This window comes from Microtus pennsylvanicus, chromosome 15, assembly GCF_037038515.1.
Source record: "Microtus pennsylvanicus isolate mMicPen1 chromosome 15, mMicPen1.hap1, whole genome shotgun sequence".
Lineage (NCBI taxonomy): Eukaryota > Metazoa > Chordata > Mammalia > Rodentia > Cricetidae > Microtus > Microtus pennsylvanicus.
The window spans coordinates 17,671,718-17,696,006 of NC_134593.1; the positions used below are offsets into that span (position 1 = coordinate 17,671,718).

General features: G+C 39.7%; 1 protein-coding gene across 2 annotated transcripts in view; it reads right to left on the reverse strand.

The window, feature by feature from the left end:
• The window catches only part of Xpo4 (exportin 4), an 84,371-nt gene that overhangs the window by 12,156 nt on the left and 47,926 nt on the right, over positions 1–24,289 (reverse strand). For both annotated transcript variants that reach the window (XM_075949773.1, XM_075949774.1), the window contains exons 8-17: positions 23,278–23,435; positions 22,867–23,041; positions 13,961–14,137; positions 13,249–13,391; positions 12,646–12,791; positions 11,579–11,756; positions 6,828–6,987; positions 6,106–6,275; positions 3,818–3,992; positions 408–701 (exon numbers count right to left, since the gene is read on the reverse strand). In XM_075949773.1, the coding sequence (XP_075805888.1) occupies positions 408–701; positions 3,818–3,992; positions 6,106–6,275; positions 6,828–6,987; positions 11,579–11,756; positions 12,646–12,791; positions 13,249–13,391; positions 13,961–14,137; positions 22,867–23,041; positions 23,278–23,435 (1,776 nt within the window). The remainder of the gene's footprint in view (positions 1–407; positions 702–3,817; positions 3,993–6,105; positions 6,276–6,827; positions 6,988–11,578; positions 11,757–12,645; positions 12,792–13,248; positions 13,392–13,960; positions 14,138–22,866; positions 23,042–23,277; positions 23,436–24,289) is intronic.

Sequence of the window (24,289 nt, forward strand, 5' to 3'; positions counted from 1 at the left end):
ACACACACACACACACACACACACACACACACACACACACACACAGAATTAACAACGATAAAAAAGAGCTTTAATCTGAGCACTTGGGAGGCAGGAGGATGAAACTCTGTGAGTTTGAGGCCAGCCTTGGTAGAGAGACACTATCTCAAAAGCAAAACAAACAACAACCCACAAAACAACAACAAAATCACCAAAGGCCAATAATAAAAGGATAATTATAGTAAGAGTACAGCAATATTTAATATATTAGCACCTCTCTAACAAAATTTGGAATAAGAACTTATATTCACCCCACACAACTTTCTATTTTGGAGAATACAAATATGCATTAAATGTGAAGCAAAAAATGAAGTATCATTGCTTCAGAAACTTGTAATCCTGAAGAAAGAAAACTAGAAAGAGCTTACCTCTCCAAGATAGCATATCTGTTTATGTGCAACTTCAACAAAAACTTCTATAATGAGATTGACAGTTTCTGGAGTATTTTTGTAAACTTCCATTAACCCAATGCAATTGTTAAGGAAGTCCATTAAAAAATTAAAAAGAATGGCTACATTGTCGATCTGGGTGGCCTCAGCTATGCCACACAGGGCCTCCAGTGTGGCAGTGATCTCCTGCTTGACTTCCTCCTGCTGACACATCTGCTGAAAGTTCTCTTGGTTGATCACTCTCAGGAATCGCTGCTGCAGAGGCTGAAGAACCTGTGGAAGTACATCACAGCATGACCTTCCAAACATGCAGACTGAGTCCTGCAACTTGGATGAACATGTTTCCCAAAAGTGTTCTCGTTTTTTTTTTTTTTTTTTTAATCGAGACAGGGCTTCTTTGCATAGCTCTGGCTATCCTAGAACTTACTCTGTAGACCAGACTGGCCTTGAACTCACAGAGATCCACCTGCCTCTACATCTTGAGTGCTGGGACTAAAAGCGTGCACCACCAAACCTGACTCCCAAAATATTCTTTATTGGAACAGGATAAGCACACAAAACAAGAACTATTTGAACCACTAAGTTCCCTACCCCGTAAGTCTTTGAAACAATCTTGCTAGATAGCCCAGGCTGGTCTTGATTTCTCAGTGTTCCTGCCTGACTCCTAGGTGCTGCGATTACAGGTTTGAGGTACATTGTCCGTTTTGAGAATCTTCATACCTTGTGCCATACACAAAAAAATGACACCAAAGTCACAGAATAGAGTTCTATGAATCTCATTCTTTGAAAAATTTTTATTCTCTCATAATTTCTTTCTAGTTTTTACTGCACCTAAGTGTTAACATCTGGTATCCACTCTACTGAGGCAAGGTATCTAGAGGAATCTAGCTTGTCCCAGGGATGCTCTCTTACACGTGCTTTAATGTAGTGCTGGCCCTCTGAGCTCTGGTCCTCATGTCTGGGGACAGTGCTTTCTCCACTTAGTCATTTTACCAGGCCCTATTTGTTTTGTTTTCGGATAGCGCCACTGTGTGTCCCTGGTTGGCCTCAAACTGGTGTCAATCCTCTTGCCTCTGCTTCAGAAGAAATAAGATTACAGGTGTGTGTGTGTGTGTGTGTGTGTGTGTGTGTGAGCGTGCGTGTACACACATGTGCATATGTACCACACTAGTTCATTCTTTAAATTCTGCCACTTCTCTCCACATTTTTCCAGGTGACTTGCCAAAGAATTATAAAGATGGGGGGGGGGGGAGACACCTCAGTACTCCATAGTAGGGAATCAACAAACTCTTCTCTCTAAAGGCCAGAAAGCACGTACTGCACACTCTGCACTTCAGTGGACTCATATAAAGTCTGAGCACTAACTCAGTGATGGCTCACCTACAGACCAGCAGCCATGTTTGTTCTGTGAGTCAATTTGTCAGTTTCTAATGGAATATAGTTAAAAGGCCCTGGACTGTCCGTTTTTTCCTTCTACTTCCCTTTCCTTAAAATTCTTGGTATAAAACATAACTTCAGATAATCAGTCCTGCTCTGAGTGTAAAAAGGGCTGAAAAAATGGCTTAGTTGGTAAAGTACTTGTCAAATATGGTGGTTTGAGTGAGAATGGTCCCCATAGGCTCATATATTTAAATGCTTGATTCCTAGTTGGTGGAACTGTTTGGTAAGAATTAGAAGGTGTGGCCTTGCTGGAGGGTGTGTGCCATCCACACTATTCCTACTCTGTCTTCCTCTGCCTCATGGTTGCTGTCTCCACATGAAAACTCTGAAACTGTGTACAAGCACCCAATTAAATGCTTTCTTATAAGTTGCTTTGGTCATGGTCTGTTTTTACAGCAAAAGAACAGAAAAGTAACCAAGTCACCACATAAAGTACAAGGACCTGAGTTCACACCTCAGCACTGATGCATAAAATATCTATAATCCCAGTGCTGGGGAGACAGAGACAAGATGCCCAGAGTTTGCTGGCCAGATAGTCTAGCTGAAAACAGTTTCAGACACAGTGAGAGACCTACCTCAAACATATAGAGCAACTGAGAAAGATGACTGCAGTCAACCTCCAGCTACATGGGTATACTTATATGTGGTAGACATGTACACATTCATGCAAGTGCTCACAGAACCAGAGGCATTAGATCTCCTAGACCTGGAGTTATAGGAAGCTATGAGCCACCCAAAGTGGATGCTGGGAGCCAAATTTATGTGCTTAGGAAGTAGTGCGTGTTCTTAACTACCAAAACATTGCTATAGACCCAGGGATGAAAAATAAAAAACTCAGCCTGTTTTACCTTAGCTATAAAGTCACAGACACCTTACCTTCACAGATATTAAGAACATCTAGGCTGGGCATGGTGGCACACACCTATAATCCCAGCACTTGGGAGGCAGAGGCAGATCTGTGAGTTTGAGGCCAGCCTGGTCTACAGAGGAAGTTCCAGGAGACAGGGCTACACACACACACACACACACACACACACACACTCTGTCTTGAAAAACAGAGAGAGAGAGAGAGAGAGAGAGAGAATGAGAATACTTTAGAAAAGAGGGGGGTGGGGGTGAGAGAACACTGTAGAAAAGGACCAGAAGCCAGACCTCTATACATACACTTGATTCAAGTTATAAATTATTACAGAAAGTGCCCACGCTATGTGTTGAATTAGAACCTCAGAGAGTGACCTCAATTGGACAAATTGAGATACAATAAATTAGGATTCAGTCATACTGAAAAGTGAGCCCCTACTCCAAAATGGTATCTTATGCTCTGAGAAAACTGGAATGCAGAGTACAGAGAACTTGCGACAAAAGCAGTGTCAAAGGTTGTCACTAACTACCAGAAGCCACGTTCGTGCAGACCTTAGAAACAATGCACGCCTTCCATGGACACTTAGGCAGACTCCTAGATAAATGCAAGACAGAGTCTGTTGCTTAGGTCACTGTGGTAAGAGAAGTGCCAGAAAACAAATACACTGCAATTTGCATCTCCTTTTTCAAGGCGAAGAATGCCTATGGTTCTTCATGTCAACTTCTTTCTTTCAGTTTTTGGGGAGAGGCTGACTAACCTAAGGCCTTGGCATGCTAAAGCTAGTGCTCTATATCTGAGATACCCACCATGCTTTTCATATTCTGATAAAGATACTCCAATTCATGCTCTCATCAAGGTTGGGGAAATGTCCCTGAGGCCTAGAAAACATCAGTAATACTCAATGTGTCAAACAAACATGGCTGGGTAAGCCCTGAGACAGTAGTTATCAAGTAATAAGGTTCAAATGGTTGATGAGGAGGAAGAACACAAGGTAAGTTATTGTGAGGTGTTTATGTCTCCAGACCATTTTCTAACATCTGCAGGGTGACAGAATAATCAAAAGTGAAGAGATTTTTTTTTTTTTTACCTCTGTCCAATACTGCTGCTTTGTTTCTGTGTCCATATGTGCAAAACCTCCCAAGACCAAAGCCTTCATCAGTGTCCTCTGTACTGGGCTTGACAAGAAATTAAGAGGTGGGCTTCGGCTTGCAAACTGCTTTGCTAGGTTCCACCAGTTTTCACACTGAATTACTAAGTTTGCCCTACAAATAGAAATAAAACATTAGGTGTGTTTTGTTCACACACACACACACACACACACACACACACACACACACACGCACACACACACACACGATAAGAACAGACAGGGCTGGATAGCTGGCTCAAAGGTTAAGTAAGAATGACTACTGCAAAGGACCTGTGCTCAGTTCCCAGCACACACGTGGTGGTGCATAGCCACCTGTAATTCCAGTTTCTGATGATCTTTCCAGGTATTGTTCCAGGTTTCGTGTTGCACATGAACTCACGCAGGCAAAAAACACATTTAAAAGAGGGGAACATTTAATTCTAAAATCTGCTAAGGCAAACGCTGCTGTGTTACTCAGATTGGCCACATTATTGCAATCTTTATACCTCAGCCTCCTGAGCACTGAGAATATAGTATGACTGCATGAGATTCCTAAAAACGTTTTGTGTGTAAGTATGTGTGTCTGTATGTGGGATGTGTACAGGTGCCGAAAGTGCCAGAAGATGACACTGGGTCCCCTGGAGCTGGAGCTACAGACAGTTGTGAGCCACCCAGTGTGGGTGCTGGGAACCAAAACTGAGTCCTTTGGAAGACATCGGGCGCTCTTACTGCTGAACTGTTTCTCCAGCCCCTGGATGTAATTTTAAAGAACAGCATCACAAGTGCACATGGACTCTGCAGCTACACTGGTTTTTATTTCAACCCCAATAATTGCTCAAGAACATAGAATTTTTTACTTAAGTGTGTTTATCATCAGTTTTCTGACTGCAAAATGAGAATGGCTGTATAACCATTTCTTTGCGAAGAGGTTTAGGAAACTTCTAAGAGTAAGAAGCTCCCAGCTTCTATCTGTGATCAACTGCTGGCTGAGCGGTTGCTCTGTGCTCTGGATGCCCCCAATTGTGTAAATGGTGAACTTTCAAGAGTCACCCACCGGGAGAGTGTGTTTTTTGGTGATGCAGATGACCTGCAAACAACCCCTCCCCCCCACTCCTATAGGTAACTCTAATAAATTCACTGCTTCAACAACCTGGACTCGTTCCTTAGTCTGTTGGTGCCCTCTCTATTTGGAAGAGGTAGAGTCAGGTTCTCTGGGGAAAGCAAGGTGACAGGTGCAGTCAGCTCTGAATCTCATGCTCAAATGAGATCTGATGTGGGTGTCCTACTGTATATGTGTTGCTTTACTGGTTGATGAATAAAGCTGTTTCGGTCAATGGCTTAGCAGAGTGAAGCCAGGTGGGATATCCAGAGTTAAAGAGAAAGTGGGCAAAGTCAGGGAGATGCCACGTAGCAGGCTATGTAGCCGCCGAAGGAGAAGGACACACTGGAACCTTAGGACCCTTACCAGTAAGCTACAGCCTTCTGCTGATACACAGATTAATAGAAATGAGTCAATTTAAGATTTCAGAGTTAGTTAATAAGAAACCTGAGCTAATATACCAAGAAGTGTTGCGATTAATATAGTTTCTGTGTGATTATTTGGGTCTGGGCGGCTGGGAACAAAGAGCAGTCTCTGTCCACAGAGATCTTTTATGTGCAATGCTCAAATGGGAATTACTGAGTCAGCCGGGGCGGCACATGCCTTCAATCCCAGCATGGAAGGCAGAGGTAGGTCGATCTCTGAGGTGAGGCCAGTCTGGTCCGGCACAGCTAGGGCTACACAAAGAAACCATGTCTCAAAGAAAAAACTAAAAAAGTGTGAGTGTGTGTGTGTGTACACGCACATGTGTATGCACATGGGGGACTGAAAAATATCAAATGAGAATATTAATACATGAAAGTGGGGTTTTTGTTTTATATGTTTGAGTGTTTTGCCCGCACATCTGTCTGGGAAAATTGTGTGTGCCTGGTATCCAAACAGGCCAGACAAGGGCGTGTTTGGAACTGGAGTCACATACAGTTGAGAGCTCCCACTTGTGTACTGGGATCAAATCAGGGTCCTCTGGGAGAGCTGCCAGTGCAGTTCTCCACCACACGGGGAAGCTGCCATTTGCATCTGTAACAACACTGGGATGAGGTTTTAAAAGCTACTCTGGAAATGTAGATTCTAACCAGGCTTAGATATTGCTACAATTTGCTAGTCACTAAAGAGCAAACTGAAATCTGTGTTCCACCTGACTCCTTACCTTTCTCTTCTTTCGACCAATGTGACAAGGAGCTGTACAGTGTCATTTGCAAGGTCTTGCTCACTACTCCAGACTGACAGGTTGCTGATGACCTTCTGTAAGAGGTAGCCAATAATCCACTGGGAACCCTCTGTATCTGCTCCAAAGGCTGTGCTCAATGGCAAACTTATCTTAAGAGAAGAGATACATTTTCTAAGGTCAGAATGAGTAGCTAAAAAGCAAATCTACACCAAAACTACCATCAAAGCCTGAGGGGGTGCTCACTTCATATCACTTTTATCATTTTTCATTTGAATCGAAAAGATAATCCCCAACCCATCCAAGCTTTTCAGCTAATTTTTCTGTCAGTTCAAGTCTCATAGTAATTATTAACAAGCTGACATTTAAAATAAATACAGACATACAGATCTCAGACAATATATAAACATATTAATCAATGGTGGTGCATCTTAATACATCAATGGAACCAAATCAACGCTCTAAGAAAAGTAATATAACAGCACTTCAGTCCCAAGTCTCTCCCAGCTCTTTATTTTTAAGACAGAGTTTCTCTGTGAGTCCTGAAACACTGTAGAGACCAGGCTGGCCTTGAACTCCAAGATCCACCTGCCTCTCCACTGAACCCTGCTAACAGTTCCATTCTTCTAAGTAAAACAAAAATCTTACCTCCAAACTTGCCATCATCATAAACTCAAAAAGAGTTACCAGTTTTATATCCTCACCTGATCATACAGTTTTTCATCTACCAGGAGATAAGTCTTGGCCCAGCGTTTTAGAAACCAAACAATATCTTTGCCCATTTGAGGGCTTAGTAGGTGAGTGAGATCTGCTCTTATTGCTCGAGATTCAACTTCTGAGACTCTGAGCACTGCAGACAACAGCCTGTGGGGAGAAAACAGAAGTTGCTAACCCTATTTTTTTTCTCCATAAAAATCTTTTTTTTCTTTATGCCAGGCTATGTGTAAAAATTTCCAATAGAGTTAAAGATAAAGTACCCACACTATTTCTGGTCTTCCAGAGTCAAGAAAGAGGAGAGATGAGAAACACTGTCTGCTCGGGCTATAACTGCAGATGTAAATCTCAGCATCACTGTCTAGAGAGTGGCTCCCAGTTCAAAATGGAGGAACACACAGAATTAAATGTTCATAGTCTAAGCCCACGTTTCAGCACTCTTCCAGTAGGCAGGTTAAATGTTTGTATCACAAAAGACAAGTCTTGTTATGCTTTAAGATCCGAGAATAGATTTATTAGAATGTCATAAGTACTGAGCCTTGTCTACAAATCTCATGGCCCAGCATACTGTCTCATAATCTTTATTCCTAATGGTATCTTAAAATAAGCCTTCCCAGAACGATTACATAAGTACACATATGGGAATGGGGAAGTAAGATACCAGAAATCATATATTTCAACTTGACTTTAGCCAAAAGACAAGGAAGCACAGGTTGTAATAAACATCAAGGCCTAGACTAATATGTTAATAACTACAGTTTGGCCTCTCCTCTCAAGAGGGCTGAAATCCTGTGTAAGCAAACTGGTGGACATGTGCGTTCTTTATTGACCCTCTGACCTCTCTCACCAAGAAGCACTCAGTGCTATTGTCACCCTGCCCTTTTGAAAGAGCTCTCTTCCTTGGCTGCCTGGGCACCACTTCCCACATCCCCTCATCTATCTGTTTACTATTCCCAGTCTTTATTAAAGAGTCTTCTCTGGACCTTCTTAAATCAGGAAAGTTTCCACCTAAAACACCCCCCCTCACTATTTACATGTTTTTCATAAACCAGTACTCAAACTTTCTAAATTTCAGAACAAAATTTGTGAACAAAAATAACAGAAATCCTAATAACCTCATGTTTTATCAAAAATAATGCATTGATAAATTTCCCTTAAGATTAAAAAAATTTAAATATAATTTAAAGCCTAACAGAATTCAAAATCAAATGGTTATATTAGTACTTTAAAAGTATGTACTGCAACTCAATCTTTGCAGTGTTGAATGTCACTGTTTATTCAAAGGAAATAAAATTCCTTTATTTGAACTTTATTTCCCCAAAGAAAATTATTTACCAATTACATGCTTTTCTTTGATACAAACATTTATATATTATACTTCACATGAATTTCCAATAATAATAAAACTATAAGTATTTTAAGTCTTCTAGATTGACTTATTACTATTGTAATACTTAGCATACAGGAGAACAAAATGTAACACAAATTTAAATTATGAAACAATTTCCTCCAGTGCCAGGGCTCCAATTCAGAAGTTTGTACAGGCTGGGCAAGTGGTCTACCACTGAGCTACAGTCTCAGCCTTATTTTGAGTATTTCTTGGGGATAATACAGAAGGGTTTTATGTCTCTTACTAAGTTTATCTACTTGTGAATAAATATTACTTATTGCCAGAATGAGTCAAAGTTGAGCCAAAGTTGGTTCCTTTCTCATTTAAGAGATGTAAACACTGGAGAGAAAAACAAAACAAAACAAAACGTTCCCATTAAAAAACAGAAGTTATTTTTCCAACACCAAGGTTATCCACTATTTGAATTACTTACAAGTCATATGACAAAACTCAAGATCATCCCAGCTGACCCAGCACTGGGTCCCCTTTCGGTGTTATGTGATGCAATGAACCGCATCCTGGCTACACAGCCATCACCAACAGGCAATCTGGAACTGCCTTTTCCTTGTACTCTATGGGCACCCATACACTGCAAGTCCATAAAGAGAGTGAGCTCAAGTTTCTTTCATCTAGTGAAGAAAGGTGAAAGGGTAGAAGCAGCAGAGGTCAGGCAGCCCTAGGGAGTCTTCCCTTCTCTACATGCCATGCCCAGAAATCAGCAGTAGCCTGGAAAGCTCTCTCAGAAACCCTTCTCAAAACTCAAGGGCCAGTTTCCATCTTCTTCCCAAGACTGAAAAGCAACTGCTTCCCACAGTGCCCCTGTCACGTCTAACTCCACCTTCCACAAGACAGCAACTCTACACAACAGTTTACTTCTTTCCTGCAAATGCACCTTGCCTCACCTATGAGAACCAAGGCCTCTCCAACCCAGTCAGTCACATAGGTACACAAGCTCTTTTCTCCTGCCTCTTTCCTCTCACTGCCTGACACTCTGTCTCTCCCACGCCACCCTGAATTACTTACTCTTAAATCTCATCAGAAGCTGGAGTTGAAGAAACAACTGAGCCAAATACTTTTTAATTGTTAATATTTCTTGATCAGTACCTGAGTCAAGCATCCTGTCATGAATACTTTATATACCAGGCAGCACTCAGTTTCCCAAATTGGTCCTGTATTACATTTGCATCCCATAAATCAGAAGTTATCATGATGAGCTAGCCCTTAACTTAGTCTTATAAGGAACACTGCCCTAACGTAGTCTGAACATTGCCATATCTCTCTTTGATAACCATGACTAGACCCGGAGGCAGTCTCCCTACTTCCAACATGCACTCTAATCATGGTAATCAGGGAATGTGCTATGATGTGTGACTTATCCCCCATTCAGACCTTACGGTAGCACCCCCATCTTCTGCAGCACAAAGGTTTCTTACAAGACATATAGACTATACCTCTTTCCCTCCTTACTTATTTCTGCAAGTCATCTCTTACAAAACCCACTCCACTCTAGCATCTTGGCTGCTGTGCAAGAACACCAGGATTGACTGGTCTTTGCATTAGCTATTTTACTTTATTTTTACTCTGCCTAGAATGCTCTTACCCTGGGCACCTTCAAGACTCCCTGACCAACCCCAATCCTTGCTCAGTAATCATCCAAACAAAGGCCACATGGATCACACTGCTTAGGATTATATCAGCCCCTGCAGGAGTCTGAGCTTCAGCTGCCCCGCCCTCCTTGGCTTTTCACCCACAACGCTTTCTGTCCTCCAACACATCCCATCACTTGTTGAGTTGCTCTCCCTTACTAAGAACTCTAAAAGCGGAGGGGACTTTGCTTGTTTTGTTCAAGACTGTATCCCATTGGCCCTCAAAGTGTTCAACCTATGAAGATACTTGATTCATTCTTAAATGACAGTTTCTTCAGAAATACGGACTACATTTTTAGTGAAGCAAAGGTTGTTTCTCCCATATATCAAATCAATTTTACACTAACTCTTTAGATTAAAAAAAAACTAGCTATTACATTTTCTTTCTTTCCTCCCTCCCCACGCCCCTTCCTGAAACAGAGTTTCTCCATGTAACAGCCCTGGCTGTCCTGGAACTAGCTCTTGTAGACCAGGCTGGCCTCCAACTCACAGGCCTACCTTTGCCTCCTTAGCCCTGAGTTGAAAGGCATACATCACCACCACCCAGTTTATATATATTTTTTAACACTCCTCAAATTTGTGCTCTCAAATATGAAAATGATTTGCTCCCACAGATACCTGGGACATGTAGAAACTGAAAAAGCACTTTTAATACAAGGAAAATGTTTCTAACAGCACTTACTGCAAGAATTAGGACAAAGCAGCCACGGCACAGCTCTGAAATGAACAGTCCTAGAAATAACATTCACCAGGATATGTACCAAACAAAACAACAAAATCTAATCACAACCGTAACCTCAAAAGAAAGAAACCTTTGCTTAAGAATTCCGATATTTAGGACAAACAAGAGAATGTACCAATAAAGGAAATAAGGCCCCAAACATTTCCTTGGTATCATCTTATTATTCGAACTTTAACGAAAACAGAAAACCGTATCTTCTATTGCAGAGCTTTAAATGCCCACACATGTTTGCATTAAAAAATAAAGGTGGGACAAAACCGTGAATAACTGCAAAAACCAACTGATGCCGTTGTCGTCCCTACAATCTCTACCAGCAACTAAGACTCAAAGACAATGAAAGAAAATGTAAAACCATTTCCAAATCTATTTCTAAGACTACGATTAATTCAGATTTGCCCTCTTTAACTTCATCATCAATAATTGATGGAAACATTGCCATTACTAATAGGAAGACAAAGTGAATCCTCTCAGAGGCACTCTTGCTGTCTTGTAAATGCTGGGGACTGGGCTCTCAAGTTTCACATATTTAGGATAACTTTTTCTATGATACAATAATGACAGTTTTAAGAAGCCACGAACACAGTTTCCATATGCATAATCAAAGTATACTTGCTAAGGCTCATCTGGTTTCTAGGAACTGTTTTTCCCTCCTGAAGGGTGCTTATGCAAACATATTATTGCTTACTGATAGACAAACACTGTGTTCTTAGTAAATTAGAGTGAATGCCACTTCCAAGTGTCGTATTCAGAATCATTTTACATTTGTTCTTTTCAGTACTAGATAGCCCTGACAATTCCTGCGAGCATGCCCTTGCCTTCCTTATGTCTCGAGGCTTCTCCAAGTTCTCATTTCTTTTATGTATCCAGTTTGCAGCGTGCCTACCCCTCCAGTCATCTACCCATCAACTCAGAGTTTATGAGACAGCATAAATTACAAGAGCGCAGCTATAGAGTTCATATTACCTAATCACAGAATCTGTTCTGCTGTACCCTGGGATGGAAGAAGCCTTTTCTCCTGGAGATCCCAAAATTTGAAGTGTTGTATTAATGTCAACTTCAGATGAATGCTTAATGGAATATTCCATTATTTCTGGAGGTATTAGCGGAGTCTCTCCCTGAGTATCATCAGCTAAGAGGTAGCCTTCAGTTTAAAAAAAATTAAAAATGAACACTTAACAAATCTATTTACCAAATTGCACTATAAATGCTTTCAGTTTTGATTTATATACATCACATAAGTTGATGTAAAAGTAAATTATGTTAACTTGTTAATTTCAAGATGAGGTGCAGAAACTGTCAATTTCTCAGAAAATGAAAACCCTCAAAAATACAGCAAAGGTAAAGGACAAATGTTTTAGTCATCAATCTCATAATGCATGGTGACATGTAGGCTTTGAAAACTTGAGTAATTTATTCTGTCAAGTTAATGGGAATTCTGCTATTGTATCAGGAATCTATTCATACTTAACTATTTAAAAGTCAAGTCTTTTTCCCCTTGATTACAATATAGAAACACTAATTAGGTCTAGGGGTCAAGGAAAAGACCCTAAAAGTCAAACTGCCTAGATTTGCATTCTGGCTCTAAAAATTAACCGCAGTCTGACCATTTCTTATACTTTCAGCTTCTCCATGTTAGTTGGGGATGATGATGATGATTAGCACCACTCAGCAATACTAATTCAGTGGGCTACAATGAGATCCAAAGGAAACATTTGTCATACAACAGGCCCTGAATATGACAGCCAGTGGTTTTTAAAAATATATCTATATCTATTGCTATGTCAGCAGCAGCTGTATCTAAGTTTCATTTAACACTATGTATGAACTATATATATTTTATTATTGTTTTGAGATTGGGTCTCCCTAGTAGCCCAAGCTGGCCTCAAATTCACAACCCTCCTATCTCAATCTCCCAAGTGTGTTGAAATTACACATCCAGCTATAAACTATTATTCTTAATATATGAGGCTTCTTTTAGGGTTTAAATGGTTTCACTGGCAACTACATTTAAGAAGAAAGAAGTAACTAACCTGTAACTAAAATAAGCCAGTGAATATCTTCGTAGAGATCATCAAGCATTTTGTGGTCAATGGTGCTCGATCCAGGGGAAGCCAGTAACTGTTGCTGATGTCGTTGTAACTGACCATGGAGTCTTGTTACTCTTTCTTCTAATAAACTAAAAGAGGAAAGAAACAATAGCTTCATAAAGTTCAGGATAGGAAGGCTTAGGAAAATTGATAACTTCCATATAACCAAATAACATAAACTGAGATGTTTGCACAAAATATACCCATTCAAAAAATATTATGGTACACAACTGTTCAAGTGCACTAGAGGATTGTAATCTCTATTTTATGACACAGAATTAAAATAACACTTCACAAGCAAACAATGTTTATGAAAGGCATCTGAATCTGGTTGTTCCAAGTCACTTCTCATGCCATGTTTTCCATAATTCCTATCATCTATGTTGTAGTGCCTGAGCTGCAATTTTACTGCCAAAGAATGCAGTTATGACACGCTTCTGTCCACTGGATCCAGTGTGCTGGACACAGGGTGGGGGATGTTTAAAGCTCTCTAGGTCACTGTGAACAGAGAGCACTTCTCCATGGGGTTTCCGGGACTGTGTGTACCTTGTCAGAAGAGGCATACAGTGTTCGGCAGCAATTCTTCCTAGCATTCCTACACTGGCTAACTGATCAGAAAACTGGTCTCGGTCATCTTCTTGAAGCTCGCTTATTTCTTCTTCCTCACGAGAGGCCACACCATTGGCAGTCTATTTGGTGGAAGGAGGAGAAACATGAGGAAATGCAGCACCATGTTCCACAAGGCATGTGTCTGTGGCCCTGTCACGTGGCTTTAGGAGGAGCTGGACAGAGCCAACATGCATTTCCAGCTTTCTAGGACACCTTTCTAACCACGACAGCAGCCCCGGTATCCATCAAAAGGATGAGGACAGCACTGAAGAGAAGGAAAGAAAAAAAGGAGGCCCTGTGTACACGGTAACATAGCTAGCTACAAAACCTACACTTCACCCCGTATACTGGGGATTTCCATTTTTCATTAAAACAATTTGGCATCTTAAGATTCCCTAGACCTTTGAATATAGGATGTATTTAATATAAAAGACGTTACCAGGAACCTGGCAATACAGAAGTAACTAACTGGAAACATAAATAGGTGATTATACGTAACAGCTCACAGTTAAAGAACCAGTAGATAAAACTAAGAAACTTTTCTCTCAGCAAATCTTTGAGGAAACCTATCCAAAATTTCTAGTATTTTCTATTGTCTAATATGATAGGGACTATGGTGATTTTCCACTCCACCTGTCTTAAAACTTACCAAATTCCTTGTGCCATCTGGAGCAGCAAGGTGGCACTGAATATAGGAATTGAAAACTTGAACTGCATGCTGAGTAAAAAAACCTTTATGGAAATGCTTGTCATCTTGGACCAAAGTTAGCCAGGACTCCAGCAATTTATCATATGCTTCCATGTATACCATGTCATCCTTATCAAGCTACAAGAAAAGAGCATTCATAAAACAAACGGGCAGTACAAGAGTTACAAGCTATGCACAAAAACAATTTTAAAAATCATGCTAGAAGAAAAGGATCTCTAAGTATCAAGCATTTATTAAGTTTTCTAAAATTTTACTAAATTACAAAAGAAATAACTATTTGGCAATATGAAATTAACATTTAATTTAAAAGACTGACTGATCAGTGCTTTAAGAAAAATGTATTTTCTAAATAAAAGTAATATTGACTACTTGAAAAGCTAAGAAAATTGCATCTACAGCACACATATAAAAATAAACACTTCTTCTGCATATGTTTTCCAGTACTGAGATAGAATCCTGAGCCTCATGTACACCAGGCAAGCACTCTACCCCTGGGCTACAAACTTCAAGCCCAACATTTTCAAGTAACTTCAAAATCAGTAAAAACAAACTGACCTAATCAGGTAGCTAAGGATTATATGGGGAAAACGTCACATAAGTTCCTTAACAAGAAAGAATTTATTTTAATAAAAAAGGACAGCTAATTCCACATACTAGGAGAGAATATAGTAAACAAACAAACAACAGCAACAACAAAAACAATGGCCATTGACTCAGCTCATACTATCAGAAACTGTCAAAGATATCCCAGCACCAGAGTTAGCTAAGTATTTACGACTATAAAGATGAAGCCAGGCCTGATGGAGCACACCTTTAATCCTGGTACCAGAAGGCAGAAGCAGGTGGATCTCTGTAAGTTCTTCCTTTTCATTAAAGTTCTTTACTACCAAGGAGAATATGTAATAAACTAGAAAACGGAATGAGCAGGTAAAACAAACAAACAAACAAACCAAGAAGAAGCCAGACCTTTCCTCACCCATCCAGCTGAGCCTCTGCCCCCCAGGGGCACGCACATAACCATCCCACAGATTCGTCCACTGGTAAGACCACCATGCTGCACAGACTGCCAAGGTCTTAACTAGTTCAGACAGTTATTAATAATTTTCATTTCCCGTTTTTTCTTGTTCACGAATAGCTACTATTTCTCAGTTACACTTTCAGACCAAAACTACACCATTGAGACAAAGAATTTTTCAAGAAATAGACACACAAATAACAGACTACAGAGTTATTTGTGGTATAAAATCCCTCCCTAGATTGATCTAATATTCTGCTGAAGGACACTGTACTTAAAAAGCTGCAATGACCAGGAGGCGTGGATAAGTTGGAACCATAGCAGAAGATGCCAATGCAACTGAGAAGACACTGCCCCTGCATATGGAGTGGGATGAAAGGAAAGAACATATCAAGATGGCTCAGGCAATCAGGCTTCCCTCTTATTTGCAGCAAAAAGCCACTGTATTACATGCAACGAAAGCACATGATACCAAACCATTTTGTTGTTGTTTTAAAGAAAACCACATTGTCTGGCAGTGTCTCAGGTAAATATGATCAAAGTATGTTAAACAAGTGTAAAAACTGTTCTGTTTTGTTAGTATATACTACTTTTAAAAAGTCAGAAAAAAACAAAACAAATGAACAACAACAACAAACCAGTGCTAAAAAGCCAAAGGACAATATTGGTTATAAACAATGGGAAAGGGAGCTCTGTTCCTTCTACATTTCATCAAATGCTGAGAGCTAAGCACGGGAATCCTGAAGTGAACAGGATACGTTCTTCCCATAGAAACAACTGCGGCTTGTTTGTATACTTAACAAGGCATGTGCTCTTCAGACATCATTTGTCAGGTCTTAACAGTTTATCTTGCCAAAATAAACATGTCTAACAGGACTGAGGGGGAGCATCCCCTGAACTAGACTCACAAAGAGAAAAGCAGGACATTCTTAAAGATCAACTATCATTTTTCTAAGTGCATATTTAAGGTATGCATCAAAATGTAAAAGTAGTTTTTAAAAGTTAAAGCCTCACGTGCATATTATTAAAGGAATTCTTCACAATGCCTTTATTAAGCACTGATATTAGAATGATCTCAAACAGAATGCACAAGTCCCTTACACATTGGATGGCGATTTAAAATAATGACGGAGCTTCTTGAAAAAAGAAAAACAATAACAGAAAACTCTGGTTCTCTACGTATACCAAAAAAGTAACTCATCAGGCAAAGTGTGAGAAATCTGGTTGATAACAATTGGCAATTGGATCTTCCAGTCTAATCCCAGAGAAGTGAAACCTAAGCTAGTGCTTTTTCATAATACCTTGGCTCTGCTCCATGGCCACTCTGGCCCAAACCCAGGAGCCCGGCCAGCAGCCTGGCTGGCAGCATGTGGACAGATGACTAAGAAGACCAATCTAGACACTATGTGCTCATGCTCTGAGCATTGTAGGCCTACTGCCAGAGGCTTTCGAGAGGGGCTTAGAGCTTATGGGACCTACTTGACCCCACTTTACTCTATTTGAATTTGAAGGGGGAGTAGAAATGAAAACATGATTATCAGTACTTCTCTCTGCCTATAACTAGCCTGAAGGTGTAGAGAAGCATGGATATAAAGTGCTTCAAACACAGAAAAATGTACATTTATGCTTTGACAATTTTGAATATATAATTCCAAAAATAATGAAATGTTCTCTCAAATGAATGTCTGGAAAGAACTCTTTCAGTACAGAAAATCTGCTCTGGCCCATGCCTGACAATGAATGTAATTTCAGAGATTAAAGCTCAGTAGTATTACATGATTCCAAGTAGAGGACATTCTGAGATGAAGATTACAGAGACAATAATAAGAGTAGTAGGGCTGGACACAGTGGTGCACATGTTTAAATCCCACTACTTGGGAGGCAGAGAAAATAGTTGGGGAGAGAAATTAGAGTGGAGAGAGGAAAGAGGGTGAGGAGGAGAGAGGAAAGAGGGTGAGGAGGAGAGAGGAAAGAGGGTGAGGAGAAGAGAGGAAAGAGGGTGAGGAGGAGAGAGGAAAGAGGGTGAGGAGAAGAGAGGAAAGAGGGTGAGGAGAAGAGAGGAAAGAGGGTGAGGAGAGAGGAAAGAGGAGACAAGAGGAGGGGAAGAACAAAGATCGCCCAGGGGTCTCCACAGCCTGGTGTAGAAGGATAAACAGGTGAAGCACAGAGGATTTTGACAGCAGTCAAGCGACCTTTACCCACTAAGTCACCTCACTAGTCCCTTATTTCTATTTTAGATGTTGTATTAAAAAAGAGCAACTGGAGCTAGATGGTGGTGGTGCATGCCTTTAAACCCTGCACTCAGGAGGCAGAATTCGGTTGATCTCTGTGAGTTCTAAGACAGCCTGGTCAATGTAGTGAGTTCCAGGACAGCCAGAACCTACATTTAGACCCTGTTTATAAAAATAAATACATTTAAAATAAATAAATAAATAAGGAATTTACACCAGCAGAAATAAGCTCTATGGAATGCATGTCTGGGCTCACAACAACCATGTGTCAATGCAGACGTACCAATAATAATACATATACCACCATGTTCTAGGCTTGATGGGGCAGATTGATGGTAAGGAGAGAAGTGTATGAGGTCATTCTATATTTTCACTGTGAACTTAGAGGTACATTAAATATAGTCTTTATATCGCTACCCATTTATTTTTTTTAAATATTTATTTATTTATTATGTATACAATATTCTGTCTGTGTGTATGTCTGCACACCAGAAGCGGGCACCAGACCTCATTACAGATGGTTTGTGAGCCACCATGTGGTTGCCGGGAATTGAACTCAGGACCTTTGGAAGAGCAGGCAATGCTCTTATAACCACTGAGCCATCTCTCCAGCCCCCCCATTTATTTTTTTTAAAAAATTTATTTATTTATTTATTTATAAGTTATGTATACAATATTCTGTCTGTGTGTATGTCTTCAGGCCAGAAGAGGGTACCAGACCTCATTACAGATGGTTGTGAGCCACCATGTGGTTGCCAGTAATTGAACTCAGGACCTTTGGAAGAGCAGGCAATGCTCTTAACCATTGAGCCACCTCTCCAGCCCCCACTACCTATATATAAATCTAGTATAAGCTATTTTGAAAGTATACAAATACACATCATACTAAGGTAGTTACAAATTTGCTTATAATCGGCAAACAACTCCCAATATATCCCTAATAGTAATGACACTATCCACAACCCACACCCCTGTGCTTTTTCCCATAGAGAGTAAATAACCAATACAACAGATCCAAATTTTTCCCATGGAATCAGAAAGCACTTTCTTCTTTTTTGAGAGAGGGTCTCTCTATGAAGCCCTGTAAGCTGTCCTGGATCTTAAGTAAACCAGGCAGGCCTAGTTTCAGAGACCCTCTGCCCCTGAGTTCTGGATACTGGTATTTGCCTGGCTAGAAAGCACTTTCTATTGAATATCAAACGTCTTTTACTTCCTTTATTCACACCACCCCATTTTCAAAGTAATAAACTGTGAACTCAAGGCCTCAGGCATGAAGGACAAGTGCTCATACACTGAGCTACATTACCACCCTGACTAATCGGTCTATTGCTGTGAAGAGGCACCGTGACCAAATCTTATAAAGAAAGCATTTAACTGAGGCTTGCTTCCAGTTTCAGAGGTTCGGACCATCATCATGGTGGGGAGCATGACAACATGCAGGCAAACATGGTGCTACAGAAATAGCTGAGAGTTCTACATCTGGATCCACAGACAGCAGGAAGAGATAGCCACTGGGCCTGGCTTGTGCCTTTTAAAACCCCACCATCCACCCCCAGTGACATGCCTCCTAATCCCTCTGAAGTAGTGGCATTTAATGACTATGCACTTCAACACAAGAGCCTATGGGGGCCATTCTTATTCAAGTAACCACACAGTCCCCGGCTATTTTCCTAAGTATGGTCATGTACATAAAAATATGCAATGAAATCGATGTGAACAATTAATTTCACATAGAATTTTATATTTAAGGATAACTTCTAAGGTGTCCTTAGACTTACCAAACCCCAGAATTTCCTATTCCAGCCTATAAGAAGTTTGAGAAAGGAAAAAGTCAATTACCACAGAAGACAGTAAGATAAAGTGCCAGGTACACCAGTTGGGAAATCATTAGCAGCATCTACTTGTAGACACGATGAGAAGATCATTTGGCAGAAGCAAGTTATATAACAAAAGCCAAACCACAGGAGCAGGAGGGGAATAGGGAACCATACCCGCCCACAGATAAATAAGTGAGAAAGGGGCTCCATCCACATACTATTTCTAAGTCCTGATAATCTCACCCTTACTATCTTGCTGCTTTAACCTTCTGAGTGCTGAGATTACCAACATGAGCTATCGTGCCAAACTTCATATACTGTGTCTTAATCTAGGTGGGTGATACAGGGTCGTTCCCTCTATACTATCTTTATACTTAAACATGAAATGTATACTTCATATGAGTAAAATATTTCACAGTGTTTAAAACATAGGTACTGGCACACCCCCATTCACAATGACACACCAAACAGTATTTGCATCACACAGTATAACACTAACGAACACATTAATAGAAAAAAAAGACTCATAGAACCATATTTTTATATCATTAATCTGTTGTATTTAGATTCTTTTCTAGTGTGTATCACTTAAATTAAATATGGCAACAATAACTGTTTGTTTGTTTTTTAAGACAGAGGGGTTAGAGAGATGGCTCAGCAGTTAAGAGCACTGGCTGCTTTCAATACCAATACCTACATGCCAGCTCACAACTGTCTGTAACTCTAGTTCCCAGAGATCTGACACCTCACACATACATACATACATACATGCAGACAAAACACCAATGCACATAAAATAAATAAAACATTTTAAAATAGAACAATACCATATTAAAAAGCATTGAGATGGCAAATAAGCTTTACTCTAAATGCCACAATACTTGCACAATAATACATTCTTGCAAGACTTAACATGCCTATTTAAAACATTAAAATTGACTCATATCCAAGCTAAAAGTCACTGCATTGTAAGATCTGTGATCCAAGTTGAGTTAAACAAAACAAGCAATTATTTTTTGTTATTTTGTTGTTGTTGTTCCAAGATAGGGATTTTCTGTGTAGCACTAGTTGTCCTGGAATCATTCCTCCTGAGTGTAGGATTAAAGACAGGCACCACCATACCCAGCTTTGCAAGGAATTCTTAAAATACTTTTAAATAATAATCTGTATCTAATATACAATAGCTAAATTTTTTCTAAATATTCTTATAGAGCCAAATTTATCTTTATATTTGGGAAGAGGTATTCTTCCAACATGCAAAGCATAAAAAATATCCCTGTGTCTCAAGTCCACTTTCCCTACAGTTCTGTAGGCTGAAGAAATGTAAGCATGATGAGTGTTGTCAGTGTGCGCCTTCTTAGTTCTCAGAGTCAGGATGAGTGTTGTCAGTGTGCGCCTTCTTAGTTCTCAGAGTCAGGATGAGTGTTGTCAGTGTGCGCCTTCTTAGTTCTCAGAGTCACAGGGTGGGGGCGCTGCAGAGATTTCTCAGTCATCCACAACAGAAGGTCAAGCTATAGCCCCATCTCCTAGAGTATTGCTGCTCTCTGCTCCCTATTTTAAAGGGGACTTTTTAAAAAGTCCCTTTTTGAGACTCACTCTCATTGAGTAAAGGCTGATCTCACACAGGCATTTTTCCCTCAGAAAGAAGCCAGGTATGGTAGAATACAGTCTGTTACCTCAAGAGGTAGAGGCAGGAAACACAGAATGAGACCCTATGCTACATATCCAGACCCTCTCAAAATTCATCCCGTCCCACCACAAAACAGAAAGACAAACCAGGGGAAAAAAAGCATCACAAAAAAACCTGTCACCCTGATTTTGCCAAGAAGAAAACATACTAAACGAAGTTGAAAAAGTAACCCAAAGGTCATCCTAAACAGTCTGTGTTTATGATCACTCAAGCGTGTGACCACTGTCCCCTCCAAATGTGTCATCATCCCACACCATGTGAACTACTAAGTTGGTTATTCAAATGCTCATTTTCTCCAAAATTTCCTTAAAATATGATTTGATTTCCAGCTCAGAACAACTATGCACTGTGAACTAGCACTAAAACTACCTGGTAGTCAAAAGAACAAGGTGACAGAAGTAAGAGCCCTCTGGTAATCAATCCTACATCAGTCTGTCCTGGCTGGGTTTGCTCTCGACCTTCAGTTATTAGCTGAAGAATCCCAGGATGTACAAGATGACCAAACATGAAGATTTAACTGCCATTTTGGGAAATCTGTTTAGCAATCATGCAAGTCACATGACAGGGCCATACTCCAACCTTCCCAGGCCTCCCAAATGTACCCTCCACAATTGATGCAGAGCTTCAGCTTTTCTCTTCCTGTCCTATAGAACTGGTAGTCAGCTGCCTTTAAAAATAACCGTTAAATACAAACAGTTATAAACTGAGAGAATTAAAAGACACAAACAGCCACTTTCTTCAATGAAACCTATTAGGTGCACCCTAACTTTAAGCACAGCAGCATGTCTTTGCAGGAGGAAAGCTGATAAAGTGGATCTATCGTCTTAGATTCCTACTCTCTCCTACACCCAATTTTGACAGAAAGCTTCTTGCTCAAAATAAATAAATCTCAAAGATAAAAATTTCAAGCCCAAAATATTACATATTTTCTAGCCAGTCTGCTAAATGTAAGAACCCTCTTCGAGAAGCTGAAGGTAGCTGTATGTCTAAACAGACGACTAACATGCTAAATCCTGAGTCCATCTCACTCCACAGAGAAAAACCAGGAGAACACAATGAAGTCTGTCACGTGAAACCACGTTTCAGTCCGAGCCTGTCAAAGAGCTTGACTAACGCTGAGACACTTAACTTCAACATGGACTTTCATATTTAGAACAGAAATTACCATCCTGAAAAATGCAAAATCTCACGTATGATGTCTAAGAACTTCTACTCATCTAATATATAATTTTCCATCACAAACCTCTCATTAAATCTTAAAAGAGCCTAATTACATAAACACAATCATTCCCAGATTCCTTGAATAGGTTAGAAGCTTTACAAACTGCCAAACATTGCCAGAGTAAGATGTAAACTCAGGATTAAACATGAAATTCTAAGAGGCATCCACACAAAGTATTTTCTCTTTTAAAATTGTTTTTTAAAAAACCTCCTTTCAATTTATAACAAGAAAAATCAATTCCAACCATCAAGTCACTACCTTGTGCACACAAGTCAACTGTTTCCAGTGATTACTCAAGTTATTAGTAACTGTTACAAAGCAGCCGTGTTGTCAAGGGGTTTTAGTGTGTATTTCCTTACATTAAAAAGAAAAATTGGAAAGCACCTGAAAATTTGTACTTGTCCCAAAAAAATCATTCACATTATTACCAGTCTTAATTTGAATGTAAATTAGGGCTTACCAAATTCAATTTTAAATAGTACACATCACATACTTTCCAAATAAGTCCTAAATAAAAATATCAAAATAACATAGATAAAATTTAATTTACACATAATTACATCCAATCATGAAGTTATTTAGCAGTATTTGGTATACTTGTTAAACACTGTTAAACATGGGCTAATCAGTATAATTTAACAAAAACATTTCATTCTAATTATCTCAAAATTATAATTTCCAAGACTAATTTAAATCTACAAAAATTTAGGTCATGTTTCCATATACACAGCCACTAATTTACACATAAAATGTAACTTTCACAGTAGCTACTAGTACTCAATAACAATAAATGTCATGAGACAATGTTCTACAGGCAGCACAAATTTCCTATGACAAGCAGACACAGACAGCTCTTAGCACAGTCACTCACCACTTCTTCTAACGCAGCACTTCGCCCAAAAGAACAAGTGAGATGTGTGAGGCAGTTAACAAAGGAGGAGAAAAGTTCGCTGGGGATGGCAGTTAAGACATTCCGAGGGAACACAGTTATCAGATTGCTGATAATGCTGGAGATTCCCACAGCTTCAGAATCTTCTATTTCGATTCTACAAACCAAATCATGAGGGTTATTTAGCAGTACAAGATAAGCTCTATTTCCAAACACAAAAATATTATCATCATTCACTTGTAAAGGCATGTACCTGTATTAATTTCAAATAGACAGACAACTCTACTTCAAAACACAGAACAGAAAAAGCCTTAGTTTCTTTTTTCCTCCATATGAAATACCAGAGGAAAAGGGAAGGTTCCTTCTTCCGTTCAAAAGAACGAGCATACCTACCCATTGATAGTGTTCAGCAATCCCTCAATGAAGTGTGCTAGATAATCAACCTGGGATCCTTCATCGGGAAAGATGGGTCCATGTAGAGAAGCTAACTGGGCAAGGCACTGCAGAGAATCCTGTGCCATATCTGAATCTTCTCTGATTTTTCGGTGTACCTGTTAGAAAGAATCACTAATCCATAAAAACAAATTCTTCTTTTGTAGGGGTCACGTGCAAACCATGTCGAATGAGGTAAGAGAAAAATTCACTGTAGCAGAACATTTCTAAAAAATTAACTCCTCAGTTAAACGAAACCTGAAAATCGTCCTTCAGTCCAAACGACATTATAGGTCATGACTTTAAACATATTAATAAATTTTTACTTGAGGGCTACCTGCATTTTAAAAATTGAACTATCTCCAGCATATTATGACAAGGAGAGAAAACAGATGCTAGCCAGTCAGACATACTGCTCCTGCTAAAAACAGCAACGACGACAGTCATCTGTATTATGCTAACTATGCCTCACCACAGCTTCTTGCTAAAGTTAGCAGACAAGTTCAACCCAGTATATAGATGCTGCCTTAGTGAAAGCAAACACTTGCACACTTTGAAAACCAACAAGTGTACCTATCACCCATCCTAAATATCACCTGCATGACATGGAGCAGATGCTTAAATTCTGAGACCGTTTGATCTTTTTGAATTTCATTTTATCCCGCACCACTGCTATTGATACTACATGTTAAAATAAAATTTGTATTTAATACATAAGTCTACTTAAGTGGCAACTAGACCTTACTTCAATGATGTAATACTGATACCTACTACATACAGTGTTTTATCTAAAGTTCTCAGAATATCGCTTCTTAACTTCTGTATTACTAAATTTTCAGACATTAAAGATTTCATTTCTATGTTCTGATAGTAAAATGGAACAGGAAATGGCAGGAAGAAATTATAAAGCAGCTATTCATCTTCATGCACGATACTGACTAGCCATTTGCTATTTCTCACTAGCATTTAACAG